The sequence below is a fragment of the Ursus arctos genome, unplaced genomic scaffold (assembly GCF_023065955.2).
Source record: "Ursus arctos isolate Adak ecotype North America unplaced genomic scaffold, UrsArc2.0 scaffold_36, whole genome shotgun sequence".
Lineage (NCBI taxonomy): Eukaryota > Metazoa > Chordata > Mammalia > Carnivora > Ursidae > Ursus > Ursus arctos.
In genome coordinates, this window is record NW_026623050.1 from 4,794,627 (window position 1) to 4,813,985 (window position 19,359).

The 19,359-nt window shown below is 33.7% G+C and overlaps 1 protein-coding gene across 2 annotated transcripts in view; it reads left to right on the plus strand.

Moving 5' to 3' along the window:
• SPRED1 (sprouty related EVH1 domain containing 1) overlaps window positions 1-19,359 on the plus strand; it is a 120,210-nt gene that overhangs the window by 56,763 nt on the left and 44,088 nt on the right. For both annotated transcript variants that reach the window (XM_026480055.4, XM_057306193.1), the window contains one exon: window positions 6,108-6,282. In XM_026480055.4, coding sequence (XP_026335840.1) covers window positions 6,108-6,282 — 175 coding nt within the window. The remainder of the gene's footprint in view (window positions 1-6,107; window positions 6,283-19,359) is intronic.

The window sequence follows — 19,359 nt, forward strand, 5'->3', positions numbered from 1 at the left end:
CCTTGTTATAAAATTTTCTGTACTTTCAAGCTTTAAATCTATATTAAAAATCCTCTTTAGGTTGCTGAAGAGGGGGGAGAGGAGTGAGGTGATGGGGTAATGGGGTGATGGACATTGGGGAGGGTATGTGCTGTTATGAGCACTGAGTATTATATAGGACTAATGAATCAGACCTGTACCCCTGAAGCAATACATTATATGTTAATTAAAAAAAATAAAGATCAGCTTACAGCACACACAAAAAAATCTTCTTTAGGTTAGGAAACTTCTTAGGTAAGGGCATAAATGATGTATATTGGCAACATCATTGTAATAATTTGGCAGTGTTTTGGTGAAAATATAATTGAGCTCTGTTTGAAGTAATGTTCAATATATAGGTGAAATTAAAAAAAAGATACACCTAGAAGTGTTAAAGTATGGAAGGGTAGGAAAGTTTAGAGGTTGGGTTAGCCTTCAGAATGGGATGGGGAAGTTTTCTGGTATAAATCCATGCTGGACCATAGGGGATCCTAGATACAGAAAGAACTTAATGAAGGTAGGTGTCAAGTCACCAGCGCTACGTATAACAGGCTTGGTTGCCGTGCCCAGAGGAAGCAGAATCATGTATAGCTGAGAAACCAAGACCAAGTTGGATTTAACTTCTGGTCAGTGGTCATGGGCTATAATAAAGTAGATATATGAATATTTTCCAGACATGGTGACTTTAAGGACTCTCTTACTTTCAGAGAAAGTAGAGAATTCTGTTTGCTGAAATGATTTTAAAAAGAAAAAGAAGTTTTATCTCTTAATAGAATGTAAAAGGTTTATAATAGATATGTATGAGATCTTATAGAAAGTCACCTGCACAAATCATTAAAGGAAAAGAAATACATTTGACCATGGTAAAAGAAAAGCTTTGTTCTTTGAAAGACATGACAAAAATAAAAGAAGCCACAGATCAGAAGATACTTATAATTCACAGAACTGGCAGAGGATTAGCATTGCTAATATAAAGAATTTATGCAAATCAGTAGAAGGACAACTCAGTTGAAAATTAGAGATAGTATAGAAAGAATGAAGAGAGCAAGAAGGCAGTTGGGTAGGTGTATATAATAAGCTTGGTAATAAAAGCAAGAGTATGATACAAGGGAGAAAAGAAACTAAAAAAGAAGGCCATTTTTGGCCAAGGACATTTTTCATATTAGACTACTGGGGCTTGTAGTAGCCCCATGACTGTACCCTGATTTGATAAGAAATGTTTTTGCCAATGTGCAAATTTGAAAATGCAACTGTAATAGGCATTTACTACAAAATACAATAATGTACAGCTTTAGAGTTGTTCTGGATTATGTATAATCCAGTACTGCTATTTCAAAAGAAACTACATGGATCAATACAAGAGGGTCAAAATTTATCTTTATGTTTGGTTCTCTTCTGTTGCCTTTAACTTTACTGAAGTACCAGTTGAAAATTTTAGAAAATAAAGGTCATGGTGACTAAGAATTTTAGGTAATTTAGAACACTTGCTTAACCCCATCAATAAATCCTCCTGGCTCTTCCACCAAAATAGACCCAAATCAGTTTATTCCTCTTGTGTCCAGTATTATCACCCAAGGCCAACACAACATTACCTCTCACCTGCACTTCTACATTAATTTTCTAATTTGCTGACTATAGCTGAAAGGATATATTTGATATAATTGTTAAGATGAGATCAGAGATTAGCAGTTGAGATGCAATTTAGATTTTGAATGAAATAAAGGAAACACAGCTATGTTTTACAGCAAGAGCCTCTTCGTTTCATCAGAATAAAAGCTAGGCTGAAAAGTGGTTATTGTGTAGTCCACTACCACAGGAAAGAATAGAGCTTTAGTTTAAACTATTTCAGAAAATTATAGAAGTAGTCTAGGTTTGACTTTTTTAAGATAAATCACTGAGAACAAGTACCTTTCAACTAAGTATTAAAGCAGCTCAAGAGGGTAATTGTTCCATTCTTAGCAATAAGAATAAATTGTCATCATAAATAGCTATTGCCTCAGACTAATAGACTAATAGATTACAAATCTGATAAACAGAGTAAAATCCAACAAGTTCTTAATATTTTAACTCTGTGATGGCAAGTATTATTTTTCTTTATTTTCCACATTTACTAGGATGGGCTTCTGTTTACATGATCAGGGAAAAGTGTTTATTATTATTTTAAATAGAATAATACAATTTTGTTCCTTGCTCTAAAGTCACTTTTATCTAAGGAGGGGATTACAAGTACAAATTTTATTATGCTGCAAGGCAGATACGGCAGTTTGTAAGAGCTACCATTAGTCTTTAGGTGAGGTTGCATGTTTTAGACAAAAGAGTTACTACTTTTATTTGGGAAAAGACATTTGAAGGTAAAGAGATTATAAAAATTAAAAGCACAGGTGAAAAGATTAACCTTGGCAGGAAGGAAGATCTCTCTTTAAAAACAAACAACAAAACCCCATCCTGCACATTTATTTAACAGCTTGAAAAATTTTATTGTACGTATTCTAGTCTTAGGTCTTAAAGTTGGAAGCTGAGTTGTTCAGTTATAAACTAACAAAGGCTGTGGTAGGGGAATACAGATTTATTTACGTGAGCTCCTGAAGTACTTTAAAGCTTGAAGGGTCAGCTTGAATAGATAAGGGAAACAATGACATATTTGGTATAGTTGAAAGCATGAGATTTTAAAAAGTACATAAATTACTGGTCAGCTTTAAAACTTCTTTTATTGTATTAAAGTGAACAGTGAATCAGGCAGCCTTATTACTCTTCTACTAAAGAGATCTTTGTTTTATCTGATTTTTCTAGAAAGGACAATATGTCTCTTTTAGGTGGCACTTTATAAAGTAGAAACCAAAATAATTGGGTTAGCAAAGAGAGTTATGTTAGGGATACTTTTTTGAAAAAATGCATTCATACATTGTTAAAAAGAACATTCTAAAATTTTTACAGTATCTTGAGAAAAGCCAAGACATAGTTAAAATGTAGTAAGTTCTATATTTAAATCACTTTTGATTTATAAATATTAATTAAAAATAATTTTGAAGAAACAGAAATGAAGGGAAAATACCTAACTTCACCATCCTAAAATAACTACTTAGGATTTTTATATATTTTCTAATATTCTTTATTTATGGACATTTTTATATTTTTAAAATATAAAATATGCTGAGAAGCATTATGCAAATGTTAAATGAGAATTAGTAAAATTCAAAGATGAAAAAGTAAGAGCTTATACCCTAAAGAGGTTAACTACTCTTACACTCTGAACTCAAAATATACCCTGAGCTTCTGAATGGGTTATTTTACTCCTTGGGTTTTGTAAGTCTTGTGGAACCTAGGATAAAATTCTTAAACTTCCCAGTTTACTACAGAATTAGATAAGAAGGAAGAGTCAGGATCTTACAGTAAAATAAATACTTAAATGCTTGTTGGGAACTTGAATTTTGGTTTTAACCCAGGTTCTACCTTTGTGACTGAACTTCAAACATATTGACCTTTAAATGAATGAGTTCAGTTCACAGACATTTAATCTGAACCCAATACGTCCATGTGCTGTGCTTTTAGAGTATCCTTAGGTTAAATTCTTGACAAACCAAATGACCTTTGTCTAGTATTGTATCCCTCCAAGCTGGTTCTCAGTCTAAGAAGCTTCCCTGGCTTGTTGGTATGCATGTCATGTTTACTTATAGTAGAGGTACTTGTTCCAGCCCATCCTAAGAGGAGGACTCCCAATTTGGTACCTCTGTCAGACCAGCTTTTGTGCTATGCGTTCATACCTCCTCTGACCAGTTCTCTGAGTTGAAGATTGATAAGAATGGGGCCCAGACAAGAATCAGAGGCTCTGAATAACTGAATAATAAAAGCTTAGAACAGTAACCTGTAAAGCTAAAGACTTGTAGCGCTTCCCATAAAAATTAGTTTGACTCCAATAATAGAGAATTATGGTTGACTGTGTAAATTTTATCTTTTCCCAGGTCCTTCTTGGCTTTGAATTACCAGGCTGACTTCTACAATTTTAATTATTTGTTTTAGTAATAATAATTAATACTTACATATTTTTTATTATGTGTCAGGCATTGTTTACATTTATTAAGGTGCATACAGTAACTTTCTCAAGGACACACAGCTAGTAAGTTGCTGAGCCAGGATCCAACTTGTGAAGATAAGACTTTAGACTCCTCACTCAACCACAGCACAATGATGCTTTAAATGTATACAGCTTTCTGACAAGAGACTTGGGTCAAGAATATATAAAGAACTTCTAAAAATCAAAAATAAAAGCATAATAAAAAAATGACCAAAGACTTAAAAAGAGGATGGCATGTAAATGGCCCATAGCCGTATGAAAAGTTGTTCAATACCATGAGTCATCAGGGAAATTGATACTAAAACCATAATGGGTTGCCACTGTAAACTCACTATAATGAGTAAAATTTAAAAGACTGGAAACACCAAATGTTAGCAAGGATATGGAGCAACTGAAATTATGATGCATTATTGATGGGAATGAATAATGATAAAACCACTTTGGAAAATATAATTTCTTTTATAGTTAAACATACTGTCCTGTAACCCATCAGTTCCATTCCTCCATATTAAGAGAAACGAAAGCAAATGTCTACAAAAAGACTGGTACAAGAATATTTATATAACAGCTTCATTCATAATAGCTAGCAACTAGGAACAATCCAAATGCCCATGAACACAGGACAGAATTAAGTGAATTGTGATGTATTTATTCAGTGAGAGGACTACTTAGCAGTAAAAAAGAGTGAACTAATACAACAGCATAATGAGTCAAATAAGTCAGACAAAAAGGGTACAAATGGTGATTCTGTTTGATCCCATGGATATTGAAGGCCCATAACAGTCAAAGCTAATTATTTGCTTAGAAACAGAATAGTGGTTACCTATTTGATGGATAGGAGGCTTAAGGGCATTTTCTGGAGTCATGAAAATGTTCCATATCTTGATTATCATGTTGGTTATGCAGATGTGTACATTTGTCAGAATTTGTTGAATTTTGTATTTAAGATCAGTATGTTACTGTATGTAAAGTATACCTCAACGAAATAAATATATAAAGCAAAAAAAAAAAAAAAAACCAACGACAACCAGGGGGAGATTTCAGACAAGAACTAGCACAACAGAAATGACAACTGGCAACCTAACACTTTGAACATGCAAAGACACTAAGTAGCACAGAACTGTTACATAGAACCTCAATTGTTATTCTTAGTAACCAAGACAAGTGTAAGTTATATTTAATACAATTTTCTAAGAATTTATCAAGGGGTATTACTTTTAGAAAGGATTTCATTAATAATTATTACATTGAAAATTTGAAACTAAAATGCTTAGATGTCAGTAATCTAGAATATTAGTTTATGTGACACATTTCTTAGATTTTATGTAAAGAACAGTTGTGGTTAATATTGGGAAATGATTCTGGCTAGAACTAGGATGTGGTCTCTTTAGAGACTGCTAAAAAGAGAGCATGAGAAGTTTCTATGGATGAATTTGCTTGATAAGTTCTTGAAATAGAACATTTGTCTTTATATGATCTATGTGATTTAGATTCCCAGTTGTTAGAAGAAATAAAAAATGTGGCATCTGTACTGCATTTGCTTCAGCACTTTATTTAATAATCTCGAAATGTTAGAAACTTACAGATGTCACAATTAAATGTGCTAAAATATAGCAGTAACTTGTCCTGGTTATATTGTAACAGGTGGACATAAATAGACAAGTTTGATCGTGGCCTATGTAGTTTGACAATATTTGTCCCTGGGGTCCTTTATAACTTGTTCCATGGCAATCAGATGTACTTGAACTACTCAAATGATGAATTGAAATACGAGATCTGCGGTCTTTTATTTTAAGGTTAGTCTTCAAAATAAAGGTTAACCTTTTAAGTTTGTGGTTTTTGTTTTTGTTTTTTTTTTTTACCTCTTTCATGTAGGTTACTTTGTGGACTGTCATGGAAGTAGGAAACAGTTATCACACATTAACTAATGTGGTCTTTGATTTCTCAAATAAGACTGACAGCTTGGCTGTTTCTTGCTTATGGAAAACCTAATTTCTAATCTTTGCATCTGTTTTAGTAATAGTTATGCACGAGTGCGAGCTGTGGTGATGACCCGGGATGACTCAAGTGGTGGATGGTTACCACTTGGAGGGAGTGGACTAAGCTGCGTCACTGTCTTCAAAGTCCCTCACCAGGAAGAGAATGGCTGTGCTGACTTTTTTATCCGTGGAGAGCGACTCAGGGACAAAATGGTAATGAATAATGTATCTACTGCTATAATTTTAAGATTCTATAGAATGAATTATCTACTTAAAGTTTTAATCAGTTACCATTAGGAGAATGATTTTTGCCCAGGATCAGTGATTATGTTTCTAAGCTCTTTTAATCTTAAAGACGGTGAAATATGCCTGTTGCCTGTTTCTTTGCAACTGGGACTCATTAATGTATATGTGTTAGAAAGGAGCTGCATTTTTTTATCAGGTTTAATGCATGAATAGCCCCCCTAGTTATTAAACTAGGTACAATCTGCCTTTCCTTCTTTCTCACTCTCCCGTAGACTAGTGGTTGACAAACTACAGTCCACAGGGAATATCCAGGCCTGCCTTGTGTTTTTGTATGACCCATGGGTTAAGAATGGTGTTTACGGGGATGCTGGGTGGCTCAGTTGGTTAAGCAACTGCCTTCAGCTCAGGTCATCATCCCAGGGTCCTGGGATGGAGTCCCGCATTGGGCTCCTTGCTCAGCGGGGAGCCTGCTTTTTCCTCTGCCTGTCATTCCCCCTGCTTGTGTTCGCTCTTACTCTCTCTCTCTCTGACAAATAAATCAAATCTTTAAAAAAGAGTCTTCAAGTTAAAAAAAAATCGTTTTTACATTTTTTAATGATTGAAAAAAAATTGAAGAAGAGTAACAATTTTGTGACACATGAAAATTATGTTAAATTCAAATCTCAATGTCCATAAATAAAGTTTTATTGGAACATAGCCTAACTCATTTGTTTACACTTTGTCTATGGCTGCTTTCGTACTACAGTGACAGAGTAGAGTAGTTGCAGTAGAGACAATAAGTATTTGGAGTTTTACAGAAAATTTTACTGGCTCCTACTCTGGAGTCTGTTTTCTCAGGTTCTTTCTCTTCATTCTCTATTAGTCTAGTTATTCTAGGCTCATAAGACTACCTGGTTGCCAGACTAGTTTTTAACTCTCCTGTCTTCTACCTAGATGAGTGTTTTCTTCCATCTGTGTATTTTAAAACTGAATCTAAACTTTGATAATGTTAGATATTTACTCTCTTAATTGGTGTGGAAAGCTCTTTTTTATTTCATTTGTGAGCCAAAAAACAATTGCAGTCATGTTAATGTCATTTCTTCATCAAGCAAAAGGAAAGCATACACTTAGAAGCAAAATGAGAATAAAATGCCAGAAATTTCTAAGACTCTTGAAAAGACCTAGAATTCCCTTTAAATATGTAATTGTGGACTAGTTTGTAAGCCCATTTAGTTAGCATCAACAATGTTATGTCTATTGAAAATGTGTTTTAAGTTCCAAATAATTCTTTCAATATATGAACATTTTGAAAAAATCTACTTTTAATTCTGGTTTGTTTTCTGGATATTTTTTACTACTGAATTATCTTAGTAATTTAGAAAGTTGCCCAACTTGTCTGTGTACCAATATCTGCCTCAGTTAAATGGAGAGTTACCCTAAATCCTCTTCAAAGCTTTCCAACTCTGTTTTTTGAGTTTATGATTCATTCCTGACAAGGTATCTCAATTAACCAGAATGTGTTTTTAGGATTGTGGAAACCCCAGTTGAAGTCATAAGTGTATATAATAAATCTAACATGTCATCTCTAAAAGTTTAAATATTTAAAGGTGGTTTTGAGCTTGCATAATCTGGCATATACTAATGCTTATTTAAATAAGCCTTGTAAACTTCTAAGAAAGAGCCTGTGATGACTTGTTCTGGAGTTTATGCTTCTTGTCTGAGATAATAATAATGGGTATGTTATTGGAGGAGAGGTTGTAGATTTTAGGAATGGAGTGAAATAGTGAAGATTTAAGGCATGTTTTAATTTTGTAAAAATGGGAAAAAAGAAGACAGAAGTCAAAGGTGGAGAAAGAGTTGGAGGGAAAAAGCTTGCTAGAAAAAGCATAAAAACAAGCAGAAGATAACCTAGATGTGAAGTAGAGAAAAGGAATATCAGAGTGAAACAGAGTATTAGTTATGTTAATGAATGTGGACAGTTTACTTTAGGATAATTAAATATGGGACCAAATCTTACTCCTTAACTAGGAGTGAAGCTGGTCAGAGAAAGTTCAGATTGATGGATTAGGTGGAGTGTGGCTTTGACATAAAGCTAGTGAGAATTAAAACTGGGGTTCGGAAAGAACACACAAAAACTTATTTCCTTATGTCAGGACTTAATTTGAGCCCATAACCTAATCCTGGGGTATAGAATCGTAACAGACTAACAAGAAAAGAGGTTTTTCTGAGAAAGCGCTGACCTAGGAATCGGAACATGTGTTGTTTCACCTGACCATTTCGCCTAGAGGAAACTTATTTGTGAAACACAGATGATAAGTCTGTCTCTATGTAGACATAGAAGAAAAATGACTTTCAGTTGGAGGGTTGCCATTTTTCTTGTAGGGATTAGCTATAGTAAAGAGTTGTAGGTGATGGGGACTCGTGTAATCAAAGGCAGAGGCAGCAATGCATGGATATAAATTGAAAATAACAAAGTGTTATGGAATCTCAAGACAAATGGGACAGGGACATTGAAATAATTTGGCCCCCTCTCTTGGGTAATGCACATTTGGTCAAGATAATTCTGAAGCAATAACAGAATTGAAGTATATATCTTTTTCATGATCACTGCATTTTGGGATCATTAATGTCCTTATCTGCAGATATTTTTGTTGATTAGTTTTAGTTTAATCCATTTTTCTGGATTCTAGTTTCATGATTTACCTAAAAAAGAAGTACCTTATGACTGTCGAGTCTATTGAGTTTACAAATTTCTTCCCAAGTTAATTATGGTTTTCTTTAAAAATCCTTGGTGAGTAAACTGCAATTAACTGTTATCCCCATGCAGTAGTTAATCTGGTAAAAACTGTGTTCTGTACCCATTTTTTTATGTGAGTCACATCTTAGAATCTTCTACCTTAGATGAATTTTAGAAATGACGTGAGATACCTGCCTCTCATACCCTATGGGCAAACTTGTGCACTTTAAGAAAGGATCGTGATTAGTAATCTGAGAACACTTGTGTGTAGCTGATAAAGAAATACTAGATGATACTTTAAAGAGTGCGTATCAGTCTGAATACTGGTTCACAATAGTGAAGAAGAAAGATGGCTTTTCTCAAGGGTAAAAGAAGCACTTTGGTAGAAGACTTTTTCCAGTCTTTGATTTACAATTACTTGTACTAAAAATGTCTTGTTACACTTCCCAAAGGGCTATATTTCACTTTTTTTTTTTTTTTTTTAAACAAGAAAGGGAACGCAGATAAAGAGCAGGCTGACTGGGATTTTTTAAGGAAGGCAGCCTTTTGTGTAAGTAGGTCATTACTCATTCATTCATTCATTCATTTGTTCATTCAGAGAGATCAGAAATTATTTCCTGTGGTGTTTACCTATAACTTGCCTGTTTTTATGATGCTTACAAAGGTGAAATTTATTTCTCAGGCTACCCTTTCATACTCTAAATTAGAGCTCATGAATAGGTCAAAGTGACTGGAGCTCCCAGGCTGCTTGCCTCTCTCTTTACCACTAGCAGTTCCTCCGCTTTCCTGGTTGCCTTACAAATGTTATTTTTCTAAGTGTGCCCGAGGAAAAAGTTGGAAAGTTCTGCTCTACATTGACTTTCATATTTTATTGATGATTGAGAAGGAATTCAAAAGAAACACTAGGTTTTGGTGTTGTAGCCTAAGATAATGAAATATTACCTTTTATTAGGTAATAATGACTCTTGGGGATGGGTGAGATGGTTTTTGACAAGGATGGATTCTCAGAACTGCTTTTTTTTTTTTTTTTAATTTATATGAATTGTAGCCTCCATTTCCTTCTAAATCTTTACAGCCTTGGTTTCTTCAATGAAAGTGTTATCTTGGATCACATTTTTAAAAAATGCTAACTAAAATTTAACTGTTAATTTGGGTAGATAATCTTCACTGTGGAGCTTCACATTTTCCATGATAAGAACTTTCTCTTTTGCATTCAATTTTCGCTAGATACAGTGACCGTTCTCTGTTAATATGACACTCTTATAGGCAAACATTTTATCAGAGTATTTTACCATATGTATAGTTTATATTATTTGACCATTTTAGCTAAGTTGCATGTAATATATAAATTTGAACACTGAATTATACCTTTAGAATCTTTATGAGTACTCGAATAAACTATCCATAATAATATTTACAATTTTGCTAAAGTATTACTAAACAGTTTTTAATTATCATGGGATTCTAAAATAACTATTTAAAATATTTTTATGTAGTAGACAATAAAAATCCTAATTTAAAGGTTATTTTGCTTTTAAAAGCTTAATATATACTAAGAGATAACAAGAAATGGGGTAGGCTGTATAGAAAAATAAAGTAGGACTCTTAAAACATCTGGATTACTTAAAACATTCTGTGGAAATAAGAAAAAGGCACTGTGCTATGTCAAAGCAAAGTTATAGATATCATTGTAAGCTTAGAGTGACAAAGTAATATTAAAATGAAGAAAGGAAAAATAAGAAACATTTCAAGTTTTAAGAATTTGCCAAAGATTTAAGGAATTGTTTTTTAGATTATTAAGTAATTAGGTTGTGGATAAAAATGGTTATAAAAGTTAAAATGCCTATAAGATAATGGTTCTGTTGTTTAAAAAGACACATTTTAAAAATGGGGATTCTTTCCATTTACTAGAGGCTAAAACAAAGTGGAGTGTTTGTTTTCTAGGAAGAAAATAAAGTAGTTAAAATATAGCAGTGGCTTTTTTAAAAATGAGACTCCCCCATTGTCCGCCATTGGAAACCTTAGAAGATCAGAGATCATCTTTCTTCCTTGAATTGAACTTTATAAAAGTACAGAACAGTTTCCTGCTTAGCCTTTCCCACTATGCCTCTGTGAATTATTCCATTGTGAAATATCAGTCCTTCTACAGAACTCTTCCTCCATTGAAAACCAGTTGCATGAACTAGCTTTCCACTTAGGATTCAGCAGCTCTTTCTCTTGGAAGATACTGGTTCTATTCACCATAAGACCACAGAGTTAGGGGGAGAAGTGGGAGTGGGAGTAGAAGTAGTTCAGCATTTTTATTGTTCCTTACTCTTCTTACAGAATATTACTCTATCACCCATGTATATACATCCCTCTGTTGACACATTGTACCATTCAGATCACCATCCTCTAGCTTTTATTTTCATCTGTTGACTGTAGCAGTTCCTTCCCATAGCCAACTTTTCCACATCTGAGCCTCATCATCATTTTTGGCAGCTTTTCTTTGCATAGTCTTGACCTTCTGGTCTTCCTTTCAGCAACCTACTTTCCTGGATCTGGTTGTTACTCAAAACTGTTCTATTTGAGGAATTTTACAATTTCCTGTCATTTCTATTTTATTCCCCTTTTCTTGCACTTAGAATGTTGTGCTTACTCTATCACTTTGTACCTCCAGTTTTTTCCCAACTTCACTAGACTCCTTCTGGCTTTAGTATCTTCCTTATTATTTTCTTTTTGAGTCCAATCTAAATTTTTCTTGTCAGTCATTCAGACCACTCTCATTCATATTTCAGTTGCCAGTATGGGCTGAGTTTTTAGCTTACCTTGCACTAAAGAAACTTCATTGAATCCTACATTATCAAAAGGGAATACTCCCTTTTTAAGGGTGAGTCTTTCATGTAACAAGTATTTATTGAGTAGCTACTATATGCTAGACACTATTCTACGCACTGGGGATATGTAAATAAACAAGTCCCAGTTTTTAAGGCAATACGCATTCTAGTGAGGGATGAAGAAATATTATAATAAATAAAATAAATAATATGCTAGACAATTCTAAATGCTAAGGGGAAAAAACAAATCAGGGAAAAGGGGGTAGGGAGTTATTTGTAGGGAGGTTTGTTAAAACCTTAGGTAGGATAACCAAGGAAGGTTTTACTGAGAAAATGTAGGTAACATTTGAGCAAAGATTTCTATTTGGATTAGGCCTTATATTTTATATGTTTGGACTTTCAAATCTTGAGTATCCTTAAAGTAGAATTAATCTGTAATTCTGGCTGAGATTTTATGCTACATTATGTAAGGTCTTGGATTTTTTTGTGGACTTGGTGAATGAATTCAAATGTCGCAGCAATAATAGTCATAGACCCAGGTAGGAGTTAGTGATTCTTCCATTTATTCAAACAAGTGTTGTTTTTGATTCTGTTTCATTCTTTTCATGTGTACATCTCTCCTATCTTGCCTGGATTACTGTAGATAAGGCTCCTAATATTTTTCATGGCCCGGTTTTACCTAAACTTTCTCTAGCTCTTCTATATTGCTTATCATACTGAACGTCTAAAGCTTGGGTCTGATATTTTCTTTAGTAGTTTCCAAAAACTTCCTTGAGACAATTCTGTCTCTTTATCTCAACACAAAAAAATTTATAACCTGGTCACTGCTCTTTTTTTTTGTCTTGAATTTATCTGTCTGTTTCCCAAAGTAGTCCTTTCCATGATGTTGCCTTACTGAATTATTCATTCATGATTCACCAAAAGCATGCATTTGAACTTATGGAAATGCCTTCCCTTCTTTTACATTAACTAAATAACTGTAAAAATAGCATGTTAAAAGTTTATGTGAAATAGAGAATGCAGGCAGACAGCTTGCTAGTCCTGAGGAAATGATAATGGAAGGAACAGTTGCCTTTTTATTGTCGCAGGTAAGTCACAGATGGAAAAATAGGAAAATTGAGTTAGAGAAAGCACCTTGAGCAAACCAGTTTTCCTGGGAAGGATTGGAATAGAAGAAATGCTTATTAATAACATTCATCTAGTCTAAAATTACCAATTCATTATTATCTTTAGAAACGATAATAAATCGTACTATTAATGACTTTTCTGTATAGCCATGAATTTTGTGACTTTTCTCCTAGCAGTTGTTTTACACCAGTTAATTCTTTAAATAGCCAGTATTCCTTGAAGAGGAAAAAAAAAACCTGCCTGTTATCATTTCTATTCTCTTGCTTCTGGAGCCATGCAATAGCTGTTTTTTGAAAATTAAGATTTGAAATGTGTCCCACATTACCTTTCTGGTTGCTTTTGTCTTTTCAGAAAACTTCAGCTTAACACTGGTTTCAGCGCTCTCTTTACTGACGATATTATATTTCCTCTTTAATATTCAATTATTAATTTTAAAGTAATATTTCATTGTTTAATGATTGATTTATACTGGCTGATTTGGTCTGTCAGGCTCATCAGGATTATCTTGGCTTCGTGTTTCTGTTTTATACCTGATTGTGGTATATTGCACATCTCTTCCATTACATTCTAGCTGCCATTAAACTGTTAATGATAGCTAATAGCCTCCCTGATAGCTAAATTGAAGCCTAAACTCTTTGACCCAAATTATTGACTTCATTAGCTTTATAAATATTTCCTCACTATTTTTGCTTTATTAGAATTTAAATGTAATGTAGCATGCCTTTAATTGGTTAGTTGATGGATATTATTCTTTTAATCAACAGATATTTGAGTGCCTTCTTTGTGCTAGACTTTTTAAGTTTATGATAAACAGTATGATGGTTTGGTTTAGACTTCTTATTTTAGTCTGCTTGGGCAGCCATAACAAAATGCCACAGATTGCCTGCCTAAACAGTGGAAATTTATTGTGAAGTCCAAAATCTAGGTGCCAACTGGTCCATTTTCTGATGAGAGCTTTTCTTCCTAGATTGCAGAAGGATGCAGCTCAATCCATACCGGTTTCTATTCAGTTCCACTGGTTTGTCTGTTGATTGCTAGGTGAATATTTCACTCTTTAACTAGTTTTAGTTTTATGTAGTTTAATATCTGCTAATACTAGTTTTCTCCTTATTAGTTGTCTTTACCCATTTTTACTGGTATATCTTTGCTCATTCAGAACACTAAACAATTTGTCTTTTTTTTTTTTTTTTGGCATAGGTACACTCATTTAAGTTTTTTCCTAGGTACAACAAAAATGTGTGACTGCTGTAAATGCTTTTTTTTGGGGGGCGGTCATTTCTGATATCCTTTAAAGCTCATTCACACAACTTATCTTCCTTTTGTATAGCATTAGCTAGAACTTCAGAATAATGTTAAATGTTGGTGCTAATGTTGGCTTCTTTGAGAATTTAATGGAATTTCCAGTGTTGCAGACGCAAGTATGATTCAGCTGTTGTTTTGAGATGTTCTTTATTATAGGGAAGTGTCCTTAATGTCTCCTAGGTTCCCCTACCAGAAGTTGATACTCATTTTTCTGAAATCTAGTTTTGCAGATGTTCTGTAGATTTTTTAATTGATATTTTTATTGTGACAATTATAGATTAATAATTGTCGTTAGGAATAATATGAAGAGATCCTGTTACTTGTTATCCAGTTTTCCCATTGGTAACATTTTGCAAAACTGTCGTATGTTCACAATCAGAATATGTATTCACATTGATACAAACCATCAGATTCAGATTTTCCTACTTTTACTTGTACTTACTTGGGTGTGTATTTAGAACTATACAGTTTTACCATCGACAGAAAAGATACAGAACAATTCAGTAACTACAAGAATCCTCCTTCCTGTTATTCTTTTATAACCACATCCACCTCCCCCTTGGCCTGGCAACCACTCATCTGTTCTCCATTTCTATAGTTTTGTAATTTCAAAAATGTTATATAATTGGAATCATAAGTAAGTAACCTTTCAGGATTGGCTTTTTTCATTCACTGTTGTACCGTGAGGGTTCATTCCGGTTGTTGAGTGTATCAATAGTTTGTTCCTTTTATTATTGGTTAGTATTCTGTGATGTCTTTGTACCAAATTTGTTTAACCATTGACTCACTGAAGGACATGTAGGCTATTTGCAATTTTGTGCTATTGCAAATAAAGCTGCTCTGAACATTCACGTACAAATTTTTTTATGAATCTAAGTTTTATTTCTTTGGAATAAATGACCAGGAGTGCAGTTGTTGAATGTATGATAGTTTCGTAAGAAACTGCCAGACTTTTTCCCAGAGTGGCTCTGCCATGTTACATTTCCATTAACAGTGTATGAACGATCCAGTTTCGAAGCATTCTTGCCAGCATTTTGTGTAGTTACCATTTTTTATTGTAGTCATTCTGATAAGTATGGAGTGAGAACTCACTGTGGTTTTTAATTTTCATTTCCCTAATGGCTAATGATGTTGAATATCTTTTTATGTGTTTATTTATACCTGTTCAGTAAAAAAATCTGTTCAAGACCTTTACCTGTTTTTCTCATTGAATTGTTTTGTTTTTTTGATGTTGAGTTTTAAGAGTTCTTTATATTCTAGATACTGTTCTTTGTGGGAATATGTGGTTTGCAGATATTTTCTCCCAGTCCGTAGTTTTTCTTTTTATCTTCTTCATGAGGTCTTTTGCAGAGCCAAAGTTTTAAATTTTATGATGTTCAGTTTATCCTTTTTTTCCTTTCATGGATGACGATTTTGGTGTCAAGTCCAAGAACAAGTCTCCAATATTTATCCGATTTTTTTTTCTAAAAATTTTATAGCTTTACATTTTATATTTAAGTCTTCAGTCAGAGTTGAGCTAATTTTTATATGATGCATAATACTGAGGTCAGGTTGGTGGTTTTGTTTTGTATTTTGTTTTTGCCTGTGAATGTCCAGTTTTTCCAGCACCATTTACTCTATTTGTCTACCCCTCTACAAGTATCACACATTGTATTACTATAGCTATACTGTAAGCCTTCTCCTTCCCTGTATGTAAGGTAGTGATTTCTCCCATTTTATTCTTCTTTCTTAAGATTATTTTTGCTATTATAGTGTCTGTGTCTTTCCATATAAATTTTAGAATAATCTTACCTATGTCAACAAAAATCCTTGATAGGATTTTGATAGGAATTGTATTAAAGCTATGGGTCAATTTGGGGAGAATTGATATCTTTACTATGTTGAATATTCTAATTCATGAACGTGATTTGCCTCTAGTAAGGTCTTTGAATTCTTCCATTAGCATTTTGTGATTTTCAGCATGTAACTCCTATATTTGTAGTGTTAAGTGTATCATTTTTCTTGGAGCAATTGTGAACAGTATTGTGTTTATAATTTTGGTTAGTACATGCTCATTGCATAGAGATGTGATTATTTTTTGTATCATCTTACCTTGCTGAACTAGGAGGTTTTTGGATTCCCTGGGATTTTTTTTAATGTAGACAGTCATGTCATACACAAACAGTTGTATTCCTTCCTTTTCAATCTGTATACCTTTTATTTCTTTTTCTTCCATTATGCAGTAACGAGAACTTCCAGTGCTTTGTTCAAGAAGAATGACATTAGTGTACATCCTTGCCTTGTTCAGATCTTAGTGGAAACACATCCAGTCTTTTACCCTTGAGTAAAATGTTAGCTGCAGGGTTTTTTATAGTGTTCTTTAATGAATTGAGATAATTCTTTATTCCTGACTTGCTGATATATTTTATCCTAAATGGGTTTCGAATTTGTCAGATGCTTTTTGCAGGCAGTTGACATGATCACATCTTTAGCTTGTTGGTATGATAGATTATGTTGATTGATTTTTGAGTGTTGACCCAGCCTTGTAGCCTAGAATAAATCCTACTTGGTCATGGTGTATAATCATTTTATATATTATTGGGTTTGATTTGCTATTATTTTTTTTTAAGTTTATTCACTTTCTTTAGTAATCTCTACACCCAGTGTGGGGCTTGGACTTATGACCCTGAGATCAGGAGTTGCATTCTCTTCCACATGAGCCAGCCAGGTGCCCAGATTTGTTACTATTTTGTTAAGGAATTTTGTATTTAAGTTATGAGAGGTATTTGTCTGTAGTTTTCTTTTTTGATATTAATCTTTGTCTGGTGTTGGTGTCAGGGTAATACTGGGCCTCATAAGATGAATTGGGAAGTGTTCCTTCTTTTTCTGTTTTCTGGGAAAGACTGTAAAATTGGTGGTGTTCTTTAAATATTTGGTAGAATTCTCCAGTTAAATCATTACAATATAGAGGGATTTCTTTAAGAGCTTTTAATTACAAATTCAATTTCTTTAATGGTTATAGGACTATTCAGGTTATCTTTTTTAATCTTGATTGAGTTTTGATAATATACGATTTTCAAAGAATTGGTTCATTTCTTCTAAGTTACGTAACTTATGATTGAAAAGTTCTTTATATATCAGTTATACTTTTAAAGGCTGCAAGATCCTTAGTGCTGTCTCTTGTTTCATTCCTGAAATTGGTGATTTGTGTGTTCATTTTTAATTTGTTAGTCTTAGTAGAGATTTATCAATTTTAATGTTTTCTTTAAACCAGCATTTTGTTTCATTGATTTTTTTCTTTTTCTTTTCATTGATCGATTCTTATTTCAATTGATTGGTTTCTATTTATTATTATTTTCTTTCTTCTGCTTGCTCTGTTTTCTTTTTAGTTTCTTGGGAGGAACTTCAGTTACTGATTTGAGACCTTTCCTCATTCCAATGTCCATTGCCTTTTGAAAGGCTTCAATTCACTGTAATATAAAAGGTTGGATTTATAAAGCTTAACCTTGTTTATTAAGTTTTTCAATCTTATATATCCCCCCCCCCTTTTTTTGGTCTACTTCAGCTCAAAGGCTGAAGCTCTCCAACTATCATTATGTTTTTGAATATTCTTGTGTTTCTAAATGGTTTTTGTGTTACAGATACTGCTGTATAAATTGATTAATAAGGATTCATGGCTGTTAAATCCTCAGATCATTGATACTGACTTCTTCAGAGTTGTATGGTCCCCTCTCCAAATTATGCAGACCCAGTAGAGGGAGAAGAGAATTGTTTAAGGTTGTTTTTAGTCTGGCAGTTCAGAGATCTAACAGTCTGTGGGGGCTTGGGAAAGAGCCAAGTAAAGAAGCAGGGGTTATTGCCTGTGCCCAAGAATTTTATGTTGTTGTTTGTGTGGCCACGAGGAGTTAGAACAGTGTTCTTAATTAGAAGCCAGTGACTACGGTTTCTCCTCTTTCTGCTGATAGTAATCCCTTCTAAATTCTCTACAGGGGATAGCCTTCTTGATGGTGGTCTTTATAGCTCTCAGAGGTGCCGAAGGAATCACAGCGTATCTCATTTTCCATTCCCAGGAAATTGGCTATTTCACTTTTTCAAATTTGGGGTTTTATACATTGTATTCTTTATTACTTTCTGAAGTTTTGCTGTGCTTTCAGTTTTGTTCCACTTTCATTCCTAATACTGTTTATTTGTACTTAAAAAAAAAAAAGATTTATTTTAGAGAAAGTGTGCGGGGGGAGGGGAGGGCAGAGCTGAGGGAGAGGGGAGAGAGAATCTTAAGCAGACTCCGTGATGCTTAACTGACTGTACTTCCTAGCCCCCCCCCCCCCCCGTTTATTTGTGCTTTTATGCCTTTTTTGTTTGTCCATTTCACTTCTTTGCAAAGAGTCAACTGTTAGCAAGAATAGTATAAGATCTCCTGTGTATCTTTTACCCAAATACACCAGATTTTTCCCCCCAAATATACCAAATTTTTAACGTTTTGCCATGTTGGTTTTGTCATTCTCTCTCGCTCCCCCAGTACACACACACAGACACACCCACACTGTTACTTGTTTCTGAACTATTTAAAGTAAATTGCATATGTTCTGCCTTTTACCTCTAAGTACCTCAGTGTATTTTTCCTAAGAACAAGGGTATTTTCTTAGTCACAGTTTAATTATCCTGTTTAGGAAGTTTAACATAAATAAGGTACTTTAATGTACAGTCCATATTCCAGTTTTGTCAACTGTCCTACTAATGTTCTTAAAACATTTTTGTTCCTTCAGTACAAGATCACATGTCTTTATTCTCTAATCTGGAGCAGTTCCTCAGTCTTTCCTATATGACATACATATATTTAAAGAATACTGGCTCCCTCCCTTCTGTTGTAGCTGAACTGCTGTTATGTGAGAAACACTGCCATTGTTCCTTCTGTTCTTTTTAAAAATGTCTGAAATCCAACTCAGGTCAGAACATTGCATTAAAGACAAATTGTTATTAATAGATAATTAGTAAAATTACGTATTTGATGATAATATAGTTTGATATTTTTTGGTGTCTTTATAAAGGATACTAGCTTTTATATCATCCAGAAAACTAAATATGAAGCAACTATTTGAGATA